This window comes from Rhododendron vialii, chromosome 11a (assembly GCF_030253575.1).
Source record: "Rhododendron vialii isolate Sample 1 chromosome 11a, ASM3025357v1".
NCBI classification, from domain to species: Eukaryota; Viridiplantae; Streptophyta; class Magnoliopsida; order Ericales; family Ericaceae; genus Rhododendron; species Rhododendron vialii.
Window position 1 is genome coordinate 20,600,898 of NC_080567.1, and position 18,031 is coordinate 20,618,928.

General features: G+C 36.1%; 2 protein-coding genes and 1 long non-coding RNA gene across 3 annotated transcripts; 1 reads left to right on the forward strand and 2 right to left on the reverse strand.

Moving 5' to 3' along the window:
- The first annotated feature begins 615 nt into the window (after nt 1-615).
- LOC131307397 (homeobox-leucine zipper protein ROC8-like) lies at nt 616-5,361 on the forward strand. Its single transcript, XM_058333885.1, has 3 exons — nt 616-877; nt 990-1,079; nt 4,799-5,361. Exons 2-3 carry the CDS (start codon nt 999-1,001, stop codon nt 5,168-5,170), a joined length of 453 nt encoding a protein of 150 aa, XP_058189868.1. The 5' UTR covers nt 616-877; nt 990-998; the 3' UTR covers nt 5,171-5,361.
- Nucleotides 1,515-4,485, reverse strand: LOC131307396 (uncharacterized mitochondrial protein AtMg00810-like). The gene is made up of 2 exons (XM_058333884.1): nt 4,456-4,485; nt 1,515-2,988 (listed from the first exon to the last, which is right to left on the reverse strand). The coding sequence occupies exon 2, from the start codon at nt 2,757-2,759 to the stop codon at nt 2,082-2,084; it is 678 nt and encodes a 225-aa protein (XP_058189867.1). The 5' UTR covers nt 2,760-2,988; nt 4,456-4,485; the 3' UTR covers nt 1,515-2,081.
- Nucleotides 5,362-12,480: 7,119 nt separating the features above from the next.
- Nucleotides 12,481-16,188, reverse strand: LOC131307398 (uncharacterized). Its single transcript, XR_009194115.1, has 2 exons — nt 15,959-16,188; nt 12,481-13,107 (listed from the first exon to the last, which is right to left on the reverse strand). It is a non-coding gene; the product is annotated as an uncharacterized LOC131307398 (long non-coding RNA).
- Between the last annotated feature and the right edge of the window lie 1,843 nt (nt 16,189-18,031).

The following is an 18,031-nucleotide window of genomic DNA, read 5'->3' on the forward strand; positions in this document are numbered from 1 at the left end:
ATTCTTCCTATGATGGAGGAGAAATTAGCAGCACCCAACCCAAGATTATTTTGATAGATTAGAAGGGTTTGACAACCTACATTGTGCTTGATCACAGAAAAGCAAATGAATTACACTCGGATTCCCTTCGCTATCATAGACAAGAATCATCGTTCTCCATAACATCAATATTGGTAACCGAAACCACAAATTAAGAGACAAAATAACCCATACCCTAGTACCAAACCACATTGCCCATACATGAAACTACCAAATTTCACTCGGATTAGTCCACTAGTTGTTGATACATGAGAATAATTAATAGGGAGTGTCTTTCTGGAACAGAACATTATAAATGATGTTGAATTGCAGTAAGGAAATGTGATTCCCCATCAACAATAATACAAACATGCAATAGCCGATACAGAATTTTTTCCAAAAAAAGGATACTCTCTTTGCAACACTAGACATGGACTTGTGTTATTTCATCAGTCTGTCTGCTTGAAAAATGCTGGACTCACCCTTGATACTACATATTAGAAATTTTTGACTTTGTAGAGAAGAAATCTCACAACCAAGTGTCGTAGATTCACAAAAAATGAATAAAACAGGAAGAAAGAGAGCTAAATGGGCAAGTACACCTGAAGGTAGGAGAAGCATAATGAACCTTACACATAGGATGGTCAAGTACTTGTGTGCAAATTTAACCATGAAACGCAAACTAGAAATCCCTCAACTAGCCAAACTGAATAGTGGTGGAATTCGATTCTCCAGTCGCAAGAGCACAGGACTAGGTCAACCCAGTGGCTTGATTGTCAGTGCTGCTACCTCCCTTTGGCTCCCACTGCCATAGCAAGCTTTGTTTGATTTCCTTAGTAATACAGAGACGCAATCCCAGGTTTGCGACACTTGAATTATTTCTCCTCATTTGAACATTACATCTATCTCTTGTTAAAATGTGACAAACCATTAGAATTAACTTTGGGGGTTTATTTCTTTTTGTCAACAAGTGGGATGCAATGTCTAATGGAAACCCGTTCCAAGAGAGTGCAAGAATCTCCTATGGAGATCATCCAGGAAACCACATATCCATCATCCAGGTAATACTCTTTTGTCAACATTACGTGTAATACTCTCACTTGAATGGGTTTGTTGACTTGGCTCGTTGTGATTCCACTTTTACATAATCAACATTTATTGCCTAAAGCTCTTAATTTCAAGAAATGTCACTAATGTCATTTTGGATGAGACGTATATATTGTGATCATTTTTATACATGAAAATTTCTATACTGTTAATGCAAAAAATACAAAATATTAAGACATCATAATCACTTGTAAGACAAAATATAGGAAGTGTTTAAAAAAGTCATTTTCTAGATAATTCTGTAAGTGCTTTACACTTGTTGTGGCTCATAATTCATGAAACGCCGAAGCCAGTGCCACTTCGTTTTGGAAGGCTTTGCTGCAGAAACATGAAAACTTTTACAGAACTTGAAGAAACCCTAAACTTGATCTCATTAAATTGTAATTTGAGTTCTAATTACAAAAGAGCAACGAGAGTATTACACGTATATAAGCAGTTCAAATACAACGTAAATGTATCTCAAATTCTACTCAAATAAAACTACATTTGCCAGCTCAGCTATCTTTGGCAACTAACCAATTAACAAGAGAAAAAGCCTAACGTCACCTAGCCGTGACCACGGTCTTCATTTTCTTTATCAGTTAACAGCCCTCCACAAACTGATGCTGGTATTTAAAACAGCTTCAGTTTGTCACGTAGAAGAAGAAATCTAGCCACAGTGAGAGGTTTAGTAAGAATGTCTGCAATTTGGAACACAGAAGGAACATATAGAACGTTGAACTGCTTGATAGCTATCTTTTCTCGGACAAAATGAAAATCAACTTCAACATGCTTTGTGCGAGCATGGAAGATTGGATTTGTGGCTAAAGAAAGAGTAGAATTGTTATCACACCAAAGAATAGGAGGAGCAGTCAATTGAACACCTAAATCTTTGAACAATTGATGCAACCAAATCACTTCAGCAGCAGCATTAGCTAGAGCTTTATACTCAGCCTCAGTAGATGATCGTGCCACAGTCATTTGTTTCTTAGCTGACCAAGATATGAGATTAGAACCGATAAAAACACAATACCACCAGTGGAACATCTGTCAAGAGCATTGCCTGCCCAGTCAGCATCAGAAAATGCTAAAAGAGTGAGAGAGCTCTTGGAAAAGGCAAGCCCACGAGCCAAAGTACCCTTGATGTAGCGTAAAATTTGTTTCACAGCGGTGAGATGACACTCTAATGGTGCATGCATATGTTGGCAGACGGTGTTGACAGCAAAAGAGATTTCTGGGCGTGTGAGAGTAAGGTGTTGTAAGGAACCAATAAGAGATCTATAGTGCTCTGGATTGGTAAGAGGAGTGAGGTTTCCTGGAGTAACAGGTTTGAGAGAAGAATGTGAGTGACAAGGCCTACACTCAATCATACCAGCTTTGGTAAGTAAATTCAAGGCATACTTGGCTTGAGAGAGAATGAAACCATCAGCAGTGGGAATAGCTTCAATGCCCAAAAAATAATGTAACAATCCCAAATCCTTAAGAGCAAAGGAAGAACTAAGCTGATCAACTATAGTAGCAACTAACTCAGAACTTGAACCAGTAATTAAAATATCATCCACATAAACCAAATCTGAGCCTTTGTGTAAAACAAACAACGAAGAATCAGCAAGACTGTTTTGGAAGCCAAGAGAAATCAAAGGTTGAGATAGCATATCATACCATGCTCTTGGGGCCTGTTTAAGGCCATATAGGGCTTTGTGCAACTGACATACATGAGAAGGAAACTGGTCATCAACAAAGCCTTGTGGTTGCCTGATATAAACCTTTTCTTAAATAGAACCGTGAAGGAAAGCATTTGAGATATCTAACTGTTTAATAGGCCAAGCAAAGTGCAGTGCTAAAGATAGAACAATCCTGACAGTTGGTTGCTTAATAACTGGGCTAAAGGTTTCAGTATAATCCACTCCCTCAGTTTGTTGAAACCCTTGGGCCACCAATGGTGCTTTATATCTAGCAATGGAGCCATTTGGATTTCGTTTGATCTTGAAAATCCATTTGCAACCAATAACAGGAGCACCAGGAGGAGGAGAAACAAGAGACCATGTTCCTTGGGACATTAAGGCCTTGTATTCTTCAGACATGGCCTGTCTCCATTCAGGAAAATGCATTACTTCCTTAAAAGTACTTGGTTCAGTAGAGGGAGGAGTTTGTACTAATAAAGAAAATGGAATCTTAGGAACAGAAATACCATTTTTTGACCAAGTTTATGGGATGAGCTAGAATTGGAAGACAAGAACTAGGGATAAAAGAGATAAGAAGAGGGGTAGAGGAGGTAGGAGTAAGACTAGGAATTGGGGAAGGAAGGCTAGAGGAAACAGGAATAGCTAGAGTAGAGGAGATAGAACCTTGAGGAATAGGGGAAAAAGAGTGAACAAGAGAAGAGTTAGAAGGTGCAGGAGATTGAGGAGTTACAATAGAAGGAGGAAGAATAAAATGAGGTAGAAGGCTTAGGAGCAGAAATAAGAGTCGGATAAGGAAAATCATGCTCAAGAAACTTGACATGTCTAGAAACATAGACCTTGTGAGTTGTGGGATCGAAGCACCTATAACCCTTGGTACTAGCACAATAGCCTAAGAATACACATGGTGTGGATCTAGGTTCAAGTTTATTGGAGGCATAAGGTCGAAGCCAAGGAAAACAGCAACAACCAAAAGGTTTAAGGAGCATGTAATCAGGTGCAGTATTGTAGAGTTTTTGAAAAGGGACATCAAAGTGCAGTGAAGAATGAGGTAAGCGATTGATAAGATATAGAGCTGTATTTATAGCTTCAAGCCAGAATGTAATGGGAAGGTGAGCTTGTTGAAGGAGGGTAATAGCTGTTTCTATGATATGAGCATGTTTTCTTTCCACAAGATCATTTTGTTGAGGAGTGTAAGGACAAGTTGTTCGATGAAAGATACCAAATTGAGAGAAAAAATAGGTCATAACTTTGTTAAGGAATTCTCCCCCACAATCTGTGTGAAAGGTCTTGATAGAATGATTAAAGTAATCAGAAACAAACGCTTGAAATGCTTTGACATGAGAGGAGACATCACTCTTAGCATTTAAAGGGAACAACCAACAATATCTTGTAAAATCATCTACAAGTAACAAATAGTATCTATATCCAGAAAAAGATGCAATTGGGGATGGTCCCCAAACATCCATATGAATGAGTTCAACTGGGGATGGTCCCTCACGTGCAACCGCGTTTGAGGTCTGTCACGTGTGGTCACTTTTGGGTTCTATCATCGTGCAGCCTTTTTGCTGGTCTGTCATTGTGGAGTGTGGATTGTGAATTTTTAAAATGTGAGGTGGAATGGGCCCCGCTCTGGTACCATGAAAACTTTTACAGAACTTGAAGAAACCCTAAACTCGATCTCATTAGATTGTAATTTGAGTTCTAATTACAAGAGAACAGCGAGAGTATTACACGTATATAAGCAGCTCAAATACAATGTAAGTGTATCTAAGATTCTACTCAAATGAAACTACATTTGCCAGCTCAGCTATCGTTGGCAACTAACCAATTAACAAGAGAAAAAGCCTAACGTCACCTAGCCGTGACCACGGTCTTCATTTTCTTTATCAGTTAACAAAACATACTGAACTTAAAAGTCATTGTACTTGTTGAAGTAGTATATCGCACTGTTGTTTCCTTGTGCGATGGAACAGTTACTAAGGTTCACTTAAATTTCCTATGCCAAGCAGCCTTTCTTTCCTTGTGAGGGCAATATGCTGGTGCTTCAGGAGAGCTGTGTCGATCCCCTGGGATCAATGATTGTCTACGCTCCCATCGACATACAATCTGTACAAATGGCAGTAAGTGGTGCAGACTCCTCCGGCATAACTATTCTTCCATCAGGGTTCATAATCTCCAGTGATGGCCATCCTCACACTGGGGCTAATGGAGCTTCAAGCAGCACTTCCACTGCAAACCCCATGTCCAGTGGTTCACTTCTCACAGTGGCTTTCCAGATTTTAACAGGTGGTGACATGCAGTTGGTGACTGGTCTCAATGCTCTCGTGAGCTCAACTATCCAGAATATTACCTCTGCTTTGAACTGCACCAGCTTGAAGTGACCTGCTAGCAGTTTTATGCGTTTTTGTGCATCTGCGAGATTTTTTTGTCATTTTCTTTTCCGTTTTGTTTTTCTTTAGTCTGTGTTGGGATTGTTGAATGAAAGAGATATTTAGGGAGGGAAAGGAAATGTACGTGTTGAAGAAGACATTAATTTTACGAAACTAAATTATGTCTTCGGTTTCACAATCATTTTCCTTGACCTCAATGCTCTCGTGAGGTCAAAGTTTATTACAATGGGACATGGAATTGCTGCTTGTGGTTTAATAAGTTAATTATGGTTGCTTGGACAAAGGTTTTTATGTATTTCTTTGCCTTATTCACTTTGCTGCTTGGTTTCTTTGTTATTTTTGTCACCATTTGGATCCTACCTTTGTTTTAAGAACTGTGGAATTGTTTTTGGACCTTTAGCAGTCTTTTGCAGAAAAAGAAAGTTGTTTCACTGTGGGTGAAGGGTTTCTTTCTTTTTCTCTCTTTCTTGTTTGGGAGTTTGGATTACCAAAACTGGGTCACTCCATCCGAAGGTCAGATTTAGTCCCCATTTTTACTTGGTATTTACATGAAAATATTAAAGCTGTGCTTATCTGTCTTTTTATATGAACATGAGCTATGTAATTTTTAAACTGCACATTGTTGGGTTCTGTCTAGGTTTATAGTTATTTGCTTGTGTAATTGTGTTTAATCATGGACTGTGGAATTGTTTTTGGACCTTTAGCAGTCTTTTGCAGAAAAAGAAAGTTGTTTCACTGTGGGTGAAGGGTTTCTTTCTTTTTCTCTCTTTCTTGTTTGGGAGTTTGGATTACCAAAACTGGGTCACTCCATCCGAAGGTCAGATTGGCTAGTACTAATATGTATTGAGTTTAGGGTTCAGTTTGGGTCTTATTACATGGTTAAGTTTTTTTTTTTGGAACTAGATGGGTTCGGTTATTGTTATTGTTGTTGTTGTTGTTGTTTTATGTATGATATAAGTGCTCATCAACTAACACCCCGTTTCTGCTAATTTATAAGTTGTAGACTATAACTTTTTATTTTTTCTTCATCCAATTTTTTTTCACAATTATTAGTTTTGCGTTAGTTTTATGTATCATTGGTTCGTATTGACGAGAGAAAATCGAAAAAGTAATTTTTTTTTACTTTTACCTAAATTTTTTGGAAAATATCCAAGAAAAAAGCCTAAAAGCAATTTTTTTTAAAAAAATTTCTTGGATATTATGAAAAATGGGGCGGTTTCAGGGACATCTTAAAAAACATCTAAAAAAATACCCTAAATCTCAATCTCATAGTTTCCGATCAATTTTTGATGATTTGAGTCGCTCAATGTGTGCATAACATGATTTTAAGGGTACCTACGAGAAATCGGCAAAAAAAAATACCTGGAAGTGCTTGTTTTGAGCAGTTTTTAATTGAACCGTTTATCAAATCTGAGCTAAAAACTACTCAGATCAAGCTCTTCACGGTCATTTTTTTTTTTGCTGATTTTTTCCGATTCCTCTCGTATCAGTTTTTAGCTCTTCACGGCACAAATCTAACAAACGCGAAAAAAAATTGAATAAAAACAAAATAAAAAAATTTTAGTCTACAATCTATAGGTTAGTGGAAACATCCCTAAGATGTGAAGTATGTGGGAGTGGGATTAAATATATCCGTCAGTGGGTGGATAAGGATTCTTTGAAAGAGAAGATAGAGATAAACAGTGGATAAAAAAAAGGTTACATCTTATCTTCTTACTAGTGATTACCCGTGCCTAAAGGCACGGCACAATACGCTGATAAAAAAAAAAGGCACGACACAACACTTTTTTATTACAACTTAAAAAAATTTATCCTTCCCTTCTAGTAATCTTAAAAAACCCAAATGAAAAATTTTATAATTTATTTTTTAAAATTCTCTTCAAATAGACAAATGGTATAAATTGAACTAATTTCTTCTAAGAATAGTTTCACAACAAATAATACCACACTCGTTGAAAAAGTAGGAGCACATACCCAAATGAAATTTGTAATTAACTTATGCACAACCATTTATTAATAGCTATCACGATCAACCAATACTTATATCACACCCGTATCTAATATAGTTCAACCTACAACTAATCCAAAAAAAAATGAATAGTTTTAAAACTCCACTTCCCGTAAGTTAATGAATGCTATATTTTTTTTTACATTGAAAATAATTCTTGCAACGGAATGCCACAACTTGAGTTTTTTCCCCCTTCAAATCAAAGGAATGCTACAGGCCTATAACTGAGACAAATTATCAAGCACTACTACTTTCAATCATGCGTCCAAGAAATAGGTGAAACAACTTGTTACCAAAAAAAAAAATTAAGTTTATTCTTTTGTATGGGTAAAGTTTTTATAATAATTTTCTATTGTTACCTCAGTTGATGGAAGAAAGAAATTAAATAGAGTTTTCTAACAGATGAGTGGACAATGCACAACATCCCAATAATAGAGTTAAAGATTGACGATAGGGAAAAGAAAACGTTTTGATAATAAAAGGCTCATTGTTAAATAAAGAAAAAAAATGTTTGTCCCTATAAATGACAACATTGCCAAAGAAGTAAGGAAAGAGGGAGGGAGGGAGAGGATAAATTTATTAAAGAAGTTGATTGGATGGCTATAACCTATTGAAAATTTGATCTGACGGTTGGAGAGGTACTCTTGTTTGTATGTGTACATAAAAACCGCTCTGTTTTATAATATAGATATGTGGCACTAGGCTGTTGTTATGTGCTCATGGTGCTGTGCAGTGGTGTGTGCAACATCGTACTGCGCACATTCGAATCGTTGGATCGTGCAATCTGACAGCTCGGATCTCATCTCGGCAATGAACGGATTGCTGAGATGAGTCCGATCTAACGGTTCGGAGGTGCACAGCACCAATCCGAAGTCCTAAAACCTACTTTCAACTAGTTCAAGCTCTCAAATTCTCTCCCACCATTGGATGCAAAATAAGAATAAGAATCAAATCCTTAGTTGATTCATTTTTTTCTGCCTCTATCACTCTCTTTAACGCTTACTACTCTCTTTCCATCTAGACTCGCACAACTGTGTTAGATTTATTATATTTTCTGATTCTATTTTGAAAGAGCATCGCACAGTCGTCTCTCTGTCTGTTGTTCAACTTGATGGAAAAATGGTTTTTTTTTAAGGTAAGTGCTGGAAAGATGAATTTTTTTTTTTTTATCGATGGAGATTCTTCGGTATAATAATGGATAGATATGGGTAGAGGAGATAAGGTAGAATGGGGCAGGGTATTAGTAATTTATTAGGTTCACATGTGGTAATGGATGTGTAGTAGTGGAGGTCTAGTTTTGTATAGAAGATGGTGGGAAAATTTATTCAATGCCCCACAGGTGTTTGATTCCATCTTTGATTGTATCCTAGCATTTTTTTTTTTATGAACAAGATCATTCCATTTATATAGTATAAAAATCTCATTTATATAGTATATAAAAAAACAAAGTACAAAGGACCGAAACTTCATCGGTCCAAAAAAACAAGGAAAACAACAAAAAACCAAAAAAAATAATAAAATAAAAAATACAACGGCAGTGTCGAAACCCAGGAGGAGGATGGAGAGTCCATGGAATCCAGTGGGCATCTCTAGTGGGTGATATTAACCCATTATAAGGGTCAAAAATTACTGACAAAAACAGTTAGCAAACAATTTTTTGTCTTGGGGAAATTGTAGAACAGTGGACAGAGGGCCAAAAAATGCCCAGGTCATGGACTAGTTTTTAGGAAATTCATCTAAATATGGAAAGGAGAAAAATATTTCCCAATACACACCTAAAAAGACTATTATGCCCCTTATGAAAAAAACCGTAAACCTCAAATCCCACCCACCGTTCTCATTTCAATTCTCCCAATTCCCATTCCCATTCCCATTCGTACCCACGGCGCTGAAGAGGAAGAGAACAACAGAGGTAGGGTTTCTTCTACTTCAGTATCGCTGGTCTTGGGAACAAACCACCAAAGTGGTCATCTACATTATTATATTCACTTGTCGTCATGATCCCCAGGGTCTTGTTTGTATGTGCGTGCAACGAAAGTTGTATACATAATTGTTACAACCACCTGTCCTCCAAAGTCTGGAGTAGGACGTAGTGGGTTTTCGGAGCCGATTACGCTGTCGCGGTGGAAGGAAAAAATTAATTACGAAGTTGGTGCAGAGTTCAGTTCTAGCCCCCTAGCCGCTCTACTATGCTACTATTTTTATCTGGGGGAGGGGAAATGGGAAGGGAAATTAGACCCGGATTTCTCCTTTGATTTTTTCTAAGCGTTTGAGTCTTCTTCATTATTTTATTTTTTGTTTAGGTATTGTTAGTTGGAGTGTAACAACCCTAGTTTTTACAATTGGTTGATTCATTTTTTCTGCCTTTATCTCTCTTTTTAATGCTTACTACTCTCTTTCTATCTAGACTCGTGCAGCTGTGTTAGATTTATTATATTTTCTGATTCTATTTTGAAAAAGCATCGCACAATTGTCTCTCTGCCTGTTGTTATGTCTCTTATTGTATCCCTTTCAAATGTCATGTGCAATAAGATTTTCTGCACATTGTTTAAATGACAATCACATGTTCTAGAGGATGAGAAACTTGAAAGCATAAGTTAGAACTTTTGGTGGAAGCAATCAAGTCTTTTGTATGAATTCATCTCTTTATTCTATTGTCAAGAAAAGAAATGAAGTAGTTTGTAAAACTTGGAATGGAATGAAGCTTTAGGTGAGTTTTAGAATGCTTTCATCTATAACATTCACTTTATTCCTTGTTTGGTAAATCCCATACTCTTCTAGTAACAAAATATTTGGGAGACTAAATACTCCAAAAATTCAAATATAGAGGCTTGTGAACAAGCAGGCTTTTCTGGTGGGCGAATTTTGAAATGACAATGGCTTTACTTGAGTTTCTCCATTCTATGGAGCACTATCACCTCCCCCCTCCCCTGATCATTTTGTCTCACATGGCTGGCGTCATCCTCCCGAAATCTCCCCCTCTGAGAATCAGAATTCTTGCAAAATCTTAGGAATATTTTGAAGATTTTCCAAGGAGAATAAGAGAATCACCCAGTGGTTCTCTCTCTCTCTCTCTCTCTCTCTCTCTCTCTCTCATTAATGAGAATCCTAGCAAAATCTTGAGGAGATTTTGCTTTAATTTTTGAAGATTTTCCAACATGAATTTACCAGAGTAACCTCGCGCAAAAGGATAAAAAAGCGAGAAACTAAGAAGGAAGAAAGAACATAGAGGGAAATAGTGAAAAATCAGAAAACCCATTAAAGTAATTTCGAAAAAAACTTGCACAGTGCATGGAAAGTAGGGCCAGAACCTACGAAATGATGCCAATGCTCATAATCAAAGGCATCTTCATGGTTCAAAGGCAAGGATATTTTAGTCCCCTCAAGCCAAAATACTTTGTCGCTTATATGACCAAACAAGGCCAACGTTCCTTTTAGAATAACATGCGTATTTTTTTAAAGCAGGGAATTGATCAATTATCTTTTAATGGTTCAACAACTCTGTAGTTTCGTCCGATATTATATATAGACATGAAAACTGTCGAAAGTGTATTGCATGTTTGTTTTTTCATTTTGGTTTTTCTTGTACGGGCCGGTTCACTCTTGACAGTTGCATATAGCTAGCTAGGATGAGTGATTTTTGACAGAATTTTCTCTTAGGAGAAGAAGCAAGAGATCGAACAACACTTAATCTTGATGGAACCCCAAGATTTGGAAAGATAGGAAGATTAGTTGCAGAAGATTTTGGGAAGATCTTCTTATTCAATGTGCCAGCAGCTTGGGATTATAGCTAGGCGCTGTAGCCCTGTCCAATATAAGAGGTTTTATTCTTCTAGTTTGTGATATTCTGATTCTCCAATGAATCTAAGTATGACTTTACCAAAAGACCCCCTCGCAAAAGACAAAACCAAACTAAACAATGAAAGAAAAAAATAATATGGAGGGAAAACTTGAAAAGTTAGAAAAATCTACTACTATTAAAGTAAAATGAAAAAAAAAACGATTGACAACCCAAGTAACTTATCCAAAAGTCCTCCCCACAGCCAACCATCAAACCTATCCAACTTGGCCACTAAAGGAAGATACAAGAGGGTGTTTTGGGAAGAACACTTCTTTAGTGGCTTACATTTCCTGAAAGAGCCAATCCTCCTCTAGGCCAGCCAGCAAGCATGGATATATAACAAATGTTTTGTTCAATGACTTTTTTAGCTTAGAATAGAACTGGTTCACATGCTCTAGCTAGGGGTGTTGAATCTTGGCTTATGAATCATGATCAGTACTCATTGTCAAAGACACAGCGCATGCAAGTTGAAAGATATCAATCAAAGATTGGATATTGATGTCTCGGACTTTCGAGTTAGCTAGCATGGGTTTTCCACGTTTTGAAAATCCATCCTTGCTTTTACATACACAAGATTGAGAGCCATTTAATGCTCTGCTCGTACGTTTTATCCATCAAATTAATAGCTGTGCAGATGGGTTCCAAAAAGTTTAGGGACACAATTTTTGGACGCAAATCCATATGTAGATGTGTTCAAAGACGTTTGATGTACGTGAGAGTACTATGTGCATCGAACGATTTTGTATGCAATTATATCCGAAATTGTGTTTTAAAATTGCGTTCCTATCATTCTCGATGGACGTTAGGCAGAACAAGGGAGAGAATACAAGTCTTGCATTCTTGTGGTGAGAGAAAGTAGGCTATTTTTTTTTTTATCCTATTGTGAGTAGTTCTTTGGGTGGCAATTAGGGACTTGGGGGCTTTGCTAAATCTAACCGTCCAAAATCTGGATTTTAAAAGAACTTTAAAATCTATTCTCCAGAAAAATTCTTTTAAAATTCGAACCATTGATTATCAAGACAGATAGTGAAATCGAGCGCTGATGAATGCTGCTCCCCCCCATCCGGCAATTAGAGTGTGTAATTTAGCCCGAGTTCTGTACGTGTGCTTGTTATTATTCTCGCATACTAAATAACAAATCACTTATGCAGATGTAGGTTACTTTAGCCGAACCACATAAATTCTTGTGTATTCCTCTTTCGAGTTTCTATTTCTATCCTCATTTATTAGCTGCCGTTGTAAATTACTAGTATTTCTGAATCTCGGCCTTCAATGGCTTCCGCTAAAACCCCAACAAGGGAAAGAAGACAATCTAAGAAAAATATTACAGTGTCATTCAGTCAATGAACATATCTAGAAATATTTCTGACTTCGAGAGTGCATGTGATCATCCCCCAACGAATTTCTGTTGGATCCAACATGCAACCAAACCTGTTCGGTTTGGGTTTTGACTTTATTTATTGAACACCGTGTCTAAGAATTTTAAAACCCCAAAACGAACAAAGTTGCATGCCCTTAATTCTTACAGATACAACGAGATCATCTCTTTATTAATTGATTGCATTTCATCTATTACACCAAAGACTGCTAAAAAAAGATTTAGCTCATCCTTCATTCCTAATTGTTGATTCATTTTCGATAATAATAGTACCAGTATTTGATTAAAAAAAATAGAGTATTTCGTAAACAGCTTTGTGAATTTTTTTTACGCTGTTCAAGAGAGATTGAAGAACTTTTGAACATCGTAAAACAATTCAATAAGTTATTTACGAAAATGTTTCTTTTTAATCATATAACAAGTACAGCTATCGAAAAAAGGACCAACAATTAGGGACGGCATGTTTATTGTATATTATGCTGCATATATATGGATGGATCTCCATTGTCCATTGCTAAAAAGCTATGTTGGACAGGTTTGATTTTTCCCATTTGAAAAATAAAAGGTGCAGCCCTTTCCGGCTTGAAAGCAACAGTTGGTGCATCCAGGATAAAGCTTCTCATTCCCAGATGATTTGCAGGTCATGTACTCCGCTTTCAAGCAATAATGAGGGCAAATTCTGGGATCCTGGCTGAAACACACTTTTTTTTTAATTTTTTTTATTGAATGTAAAAAATTTCATTAGTCAAACTGCACTTTATTTTCAACAAATTAAGTACAATGATACAAAAGTCTAGGAAATTGCTACAATATACATTTTTTTTTTTATCAGAAAAGAAAATTTTATTAATCAACGAACCGAAATATCAAAGATTAAAAGGAAACAGGATAAAACGCATCACAATCAATGACCTACATTCCAACTATGTTGGCACTTAGGCAAAGGACAATCATATGCCACCCGATACCAAAGGAAGGAGAAGTTGGCGAGAAACCAACTAAAAAAGTCTAAAAAACCAACCATCCACTCTTATTTGGATATGTATGATATGCAGCCCTCGAAACGCCTTTGAATTCATAAGATAGGTATGATAAGCAGTATGCATTTTAAGCTAATGTCACGAATCTCTATGCAAATGCTATGAATCTTGTAATCAATGCTGTGAATTTCATTCAACTTGGTACGCGCAAGTCTCCATAGAAAAGGTTGTGAATTCAAAGCGGTTCAAAAGAGTGCATGCTGCCCGCCCGGACACATCCAAGTATGCATGTCTATTAACAATTCAGACAATCTAAAGATTGGTTAGGAATTAGGATAATAGGCGTTGGATCAGGTCAAGGGCGAATATCATCTTCCCTTTATCCAGAATAGGGAATTTTTGGGCGCCGAATCTCCCCTCTTAACAGGCTCACCAGGTCACCTATACCAAAAGGTGTTCGTTCTTTGTTCTCGTGTAATTTCAATCGCATATGTGAATGATACGGGAATAGGGAAGATACTTTTCGTGCAATTTTGCTACAAAAATTGCACGAGCAGTGGCGGAGCTAAGATTGAACTAAGGGGTGGCACTATTTAATTGGAGTTCCCTGCAGCTCCTCCCTAAAACCGTTTTACACGTTTCGTGGAAGTGAGGTGATCCCAAGAATTACTGGCTAGGAGAATCAAACCTAAGACCTTACGAAAGAGCAAACTCAAAAGACCCATGCCAAGCTACTTGGCCAACCTCTTGGAGTTTCACTAGCTAGTATACGTTACATGTTGTTAGTAACAATACAAAGAGAAAAGTTAAACGTAAAACTGGACTTTGTCTTGGATTTTTGTTTCTGTTAAAATGAATAAAGGTTTGATCCAACTATCTTGTGGTCTTAAAATGAAAATCATTGAACTATTACTTTTATGATCAGAGCCATTTATTTCTTTTATTGCTATTTATTTAATTATTTTCTAGTTAAAAAATCAAATTATTCAGTTACTAACAAGTACCTAATCAACTACCTCTAGTGTAAAATTAATTTTTATGCGGAACTGGGGATGGCACGTGCCGCCCCCACCCTCCATATACCTCGACCCTGTGCACGGGTGCAGAAGTACTGACACTTTTTCGATACATGTGATTTGATCAGGTTTTTGCCCCACCCCAATCTTGAGAATTTGGTCACCAAAAGAATAAAACATCGGCACTATATGTATCACAATGCTCCCATAAGTATCCACAATGCTATAATCAAAAGTAAAAGGTTTTAAAGTCAATAATTAATGTTGGTGCAAAATATGACTCACAATGCTATAATCAAACTTAACAAACTCCTTAAAATAATCAAATTTTGGGCTTTTGATAACAAAAACTAGCAACCTTTTGACAATAATCAAATTTAATAGACCCAATATATTCTCAATCAAATACACCAATCATCATACAAAAATGTTCTATCTCTCTTCCTTTTTCCTCTCTCTTTCTTTTCGAACAATATTTTTGAAAAAAAATACTTTCCTATCCTAAAAAATTAATAATTTTTTAGAAAACAGTTTTTAAAAAATACTCCCTCCGTCCCTTTTTAAGTGTCCTACTTCGTAACTCCAACTTATTAAAAAGATATCATCATTACACCTTTTACATCAATTTTTACCTCCATTTTACCTCTTTACCCTCTATGAAGACATCATCATTACATTTGTATTCACTAACTTTTCAAAATGGAATAAATTTTTATGGGCAAAATGAAAAATTCACAAACTTTTACCCACTAACTTTACAAAATGGACACTTATTGAGGGACAACCCAAAATGGAATACTGAACTATAAAAAGGGACGAAGGGAGTAGTTTTTTTCCAAAAAAAAGATTGAAAAACTATTTTCTATTTCTAGTAAATAGTTTTTATTAATTTCAAAACTATTTTTAGAAAAACTATTTTCTATTGTTCACAGTTTTTAATTTTTTGTAGTTTGAAAAGATGATGTGACAAGTTTTAGTAATCTAATTTTGATTATGCCATTGTAAACATCTTCAAAAAAAAAAAACATCTACAATGTTAACCTTAGCAATCTCTTAAATGAATAATCAAAAGTTGATGTGACAATTTTTAGTTATCAAGTTTTGATTATAGCATTGTGGATACCCTAAGACTATCTATATTAACTGGTACTAAAAGAACATACACACTAGTGTTTAATTAGTTAAAGAGAGCAGAAGGTATATGTAGCGTTGGTATATACATATAGTACATACGTGTATATATGTAAGTATATCACATGTATGGAAATTACGAAAACGCTGATATCCGGACATAGATGTTTTAGTAGCCATCCTATGCTTCTAGTCTTGCTTGTATTGTGTGTGAGGGCTTACATGCATCTAACGGCTACTTACACATCTGTGTTCGGATTAGTATTTGATATATATGTGTTCGTTGCTTTACTCCCTTACACATATATTTAATCACACCTCAGACCGAGAACACACCTGGCCTGTTGATTACGTTGAAAGTGGAAATTGCTTGAATTTCTAGGAGTAGAAAAGGGGGAATTGAAGAGTAGCATAGAATTGCATACCTGAAGCTAGGAGCAAGAAAACAAGGATTACTCCTTTAGCTGCCATATATGCTTTCTTTTCTCACTTTTGTTTCTGACTTTGGGCTTTGAAGGTTCTACTTAGTACTTATAGGAAAACAATTGTGGAAGGGACATAAAAGAATTGCGTGTGACGTGTCGAGGTGCGTGTAAGTTGGTCCGCAAACGTGATTATCCAAAAAAATAAAATAAAATTTGTGTCAGTGGCCTCACGTTTCAAAATCGCAACTTGATGGAAAAATGGTTTTTTTTAAGGTAAGTGATGGAAAGATGAGTTTTTTTTTATCGATGGAGATTCTTCGGTATAGTAATGGATAGATATGGGTAGAGGAGATAAGGTAGAATAGGGCAGGGTATTAGTAATTTATTAGGTTCACGTGTGGTAATGGATGTGTAGTAGTGGAGGTCTAGTTTTGTATAGGAGATGGTGGGAAAATTTATTCAATGCCCCACGGGTGCTTGATTCCATCTTTGATTGTATCTTAGCAATTTTTTTTTTTTATGAACAAGATTATTCTATTTATATAGTATAAAAAATCCCATTTATATAGTATATAAAAAAACAAAGTACAAAGGACCGAAACTTCATCGGTCCGAAAAAACAAGGAAAACAACAAAAAACCAAAATAAAAATAACAAAATAAAAAATACAATGGCAGTGACGAAACCCAGGAGGAGGATGGAGAGTCCATGGAATCCAGTGGACATCTCTAGTGGGTGATATTAACCCATTATTAGGGTCAGAAATTACTGACAAAAAACAGTTAGCAAACATTTTTTGTGTTGGGAAAATTGCAGAACAGTGGACAGATGGGCAAAAAATGCCCAGGTCATGGACTAGTTTTTAGGAAATTCATCTAAATATGGGAAGGAGAAAAATATTTCCCAATACATGGAGAGGGTCACCTAAAAAGACTATTATGCCTCTTTTGAAAAAATTCCTAAACCTCAAATCCCACCCACCGTTCTAATTTCAATTCCCCCAATTCCCATTCCCATTAGTACCCACGCGAAGGTAGGGTTTCTTCTACTTCGGTATTGCCGGTATTGGGAACAAACCACTAAAGTGGTCATCTACATTATTATATTCACTTGTCGTCATGATCCCCAGGGTCTTGTTTGTATGTGCGCGCAATGAAAGTTGTATACGTAATTGTTACAACCACCTGTCCTCCAAAGTCTAGAGTAGGACGTAGTGGGTTTTCGGAGCCAATTATGCTGCCGCGGTAGAAGGAAAAGATTGCGAAGTCAGTTCGGAGTTCAGTTCCAGCCCCCTAGCTGCTCTACTGTGCTACTTTTTTTATCTGGGGGAGGGGAAATGGGAAGGGAAACTAGACCCGGATTTCTCCTTCAATTTTTTCCAAACGTTCAAGTCTTCTTTGTTATTTTATTTTTTGTTTAGGTATTGTTAGTTGGAGTGTAACAACCCTAACTTTTATAATAAAATTAAATGTTTTAATTGAAATTCTTCATTTAGTTATTAATTTAGTATTCTTTTAATAAATGACTCGATTTTTTTATAAGGAAATGATATTGACACTCCAAAAATTGATGCAAACACTCCAAAATCAGTGTAACACCAAAGCCACTTTCATTTGTTTTTTGGAGTGTCTGCATCAACTTTTGGAGTGTCAATATCATTTTCTTTTTTATATTATTATTTAAAAGAAAATACTAAAACCCTATTGAGTAAATATGTAAAGCTATATGGATATATCTGTACATGCAAACCCTAACCTAGATTTTTTTTTTTTACAAATCCTAGCAAGTGGGAGAGGCTGATATCCAAGTATAGTCATAGTGTAAAAATATAGATAAGGAGAGAGTCATAATTGTTATCTTAAGGAATCCTAGAAAAATCTAGCTAGGATATGCAAAATCTAGTTAGGATTCTAGAAAAATCTAGATATGATATACAATCTAAGATTACGATTCTCTCAAATCTTAAGAGTTTATTGTACAAGATTGAGAGAGAGATTTGATATAGATTTTTCCTAGATATCCCTAGATTTTATAAGATATATTAAGATTGGATTGGATTTTATTAGATATTAC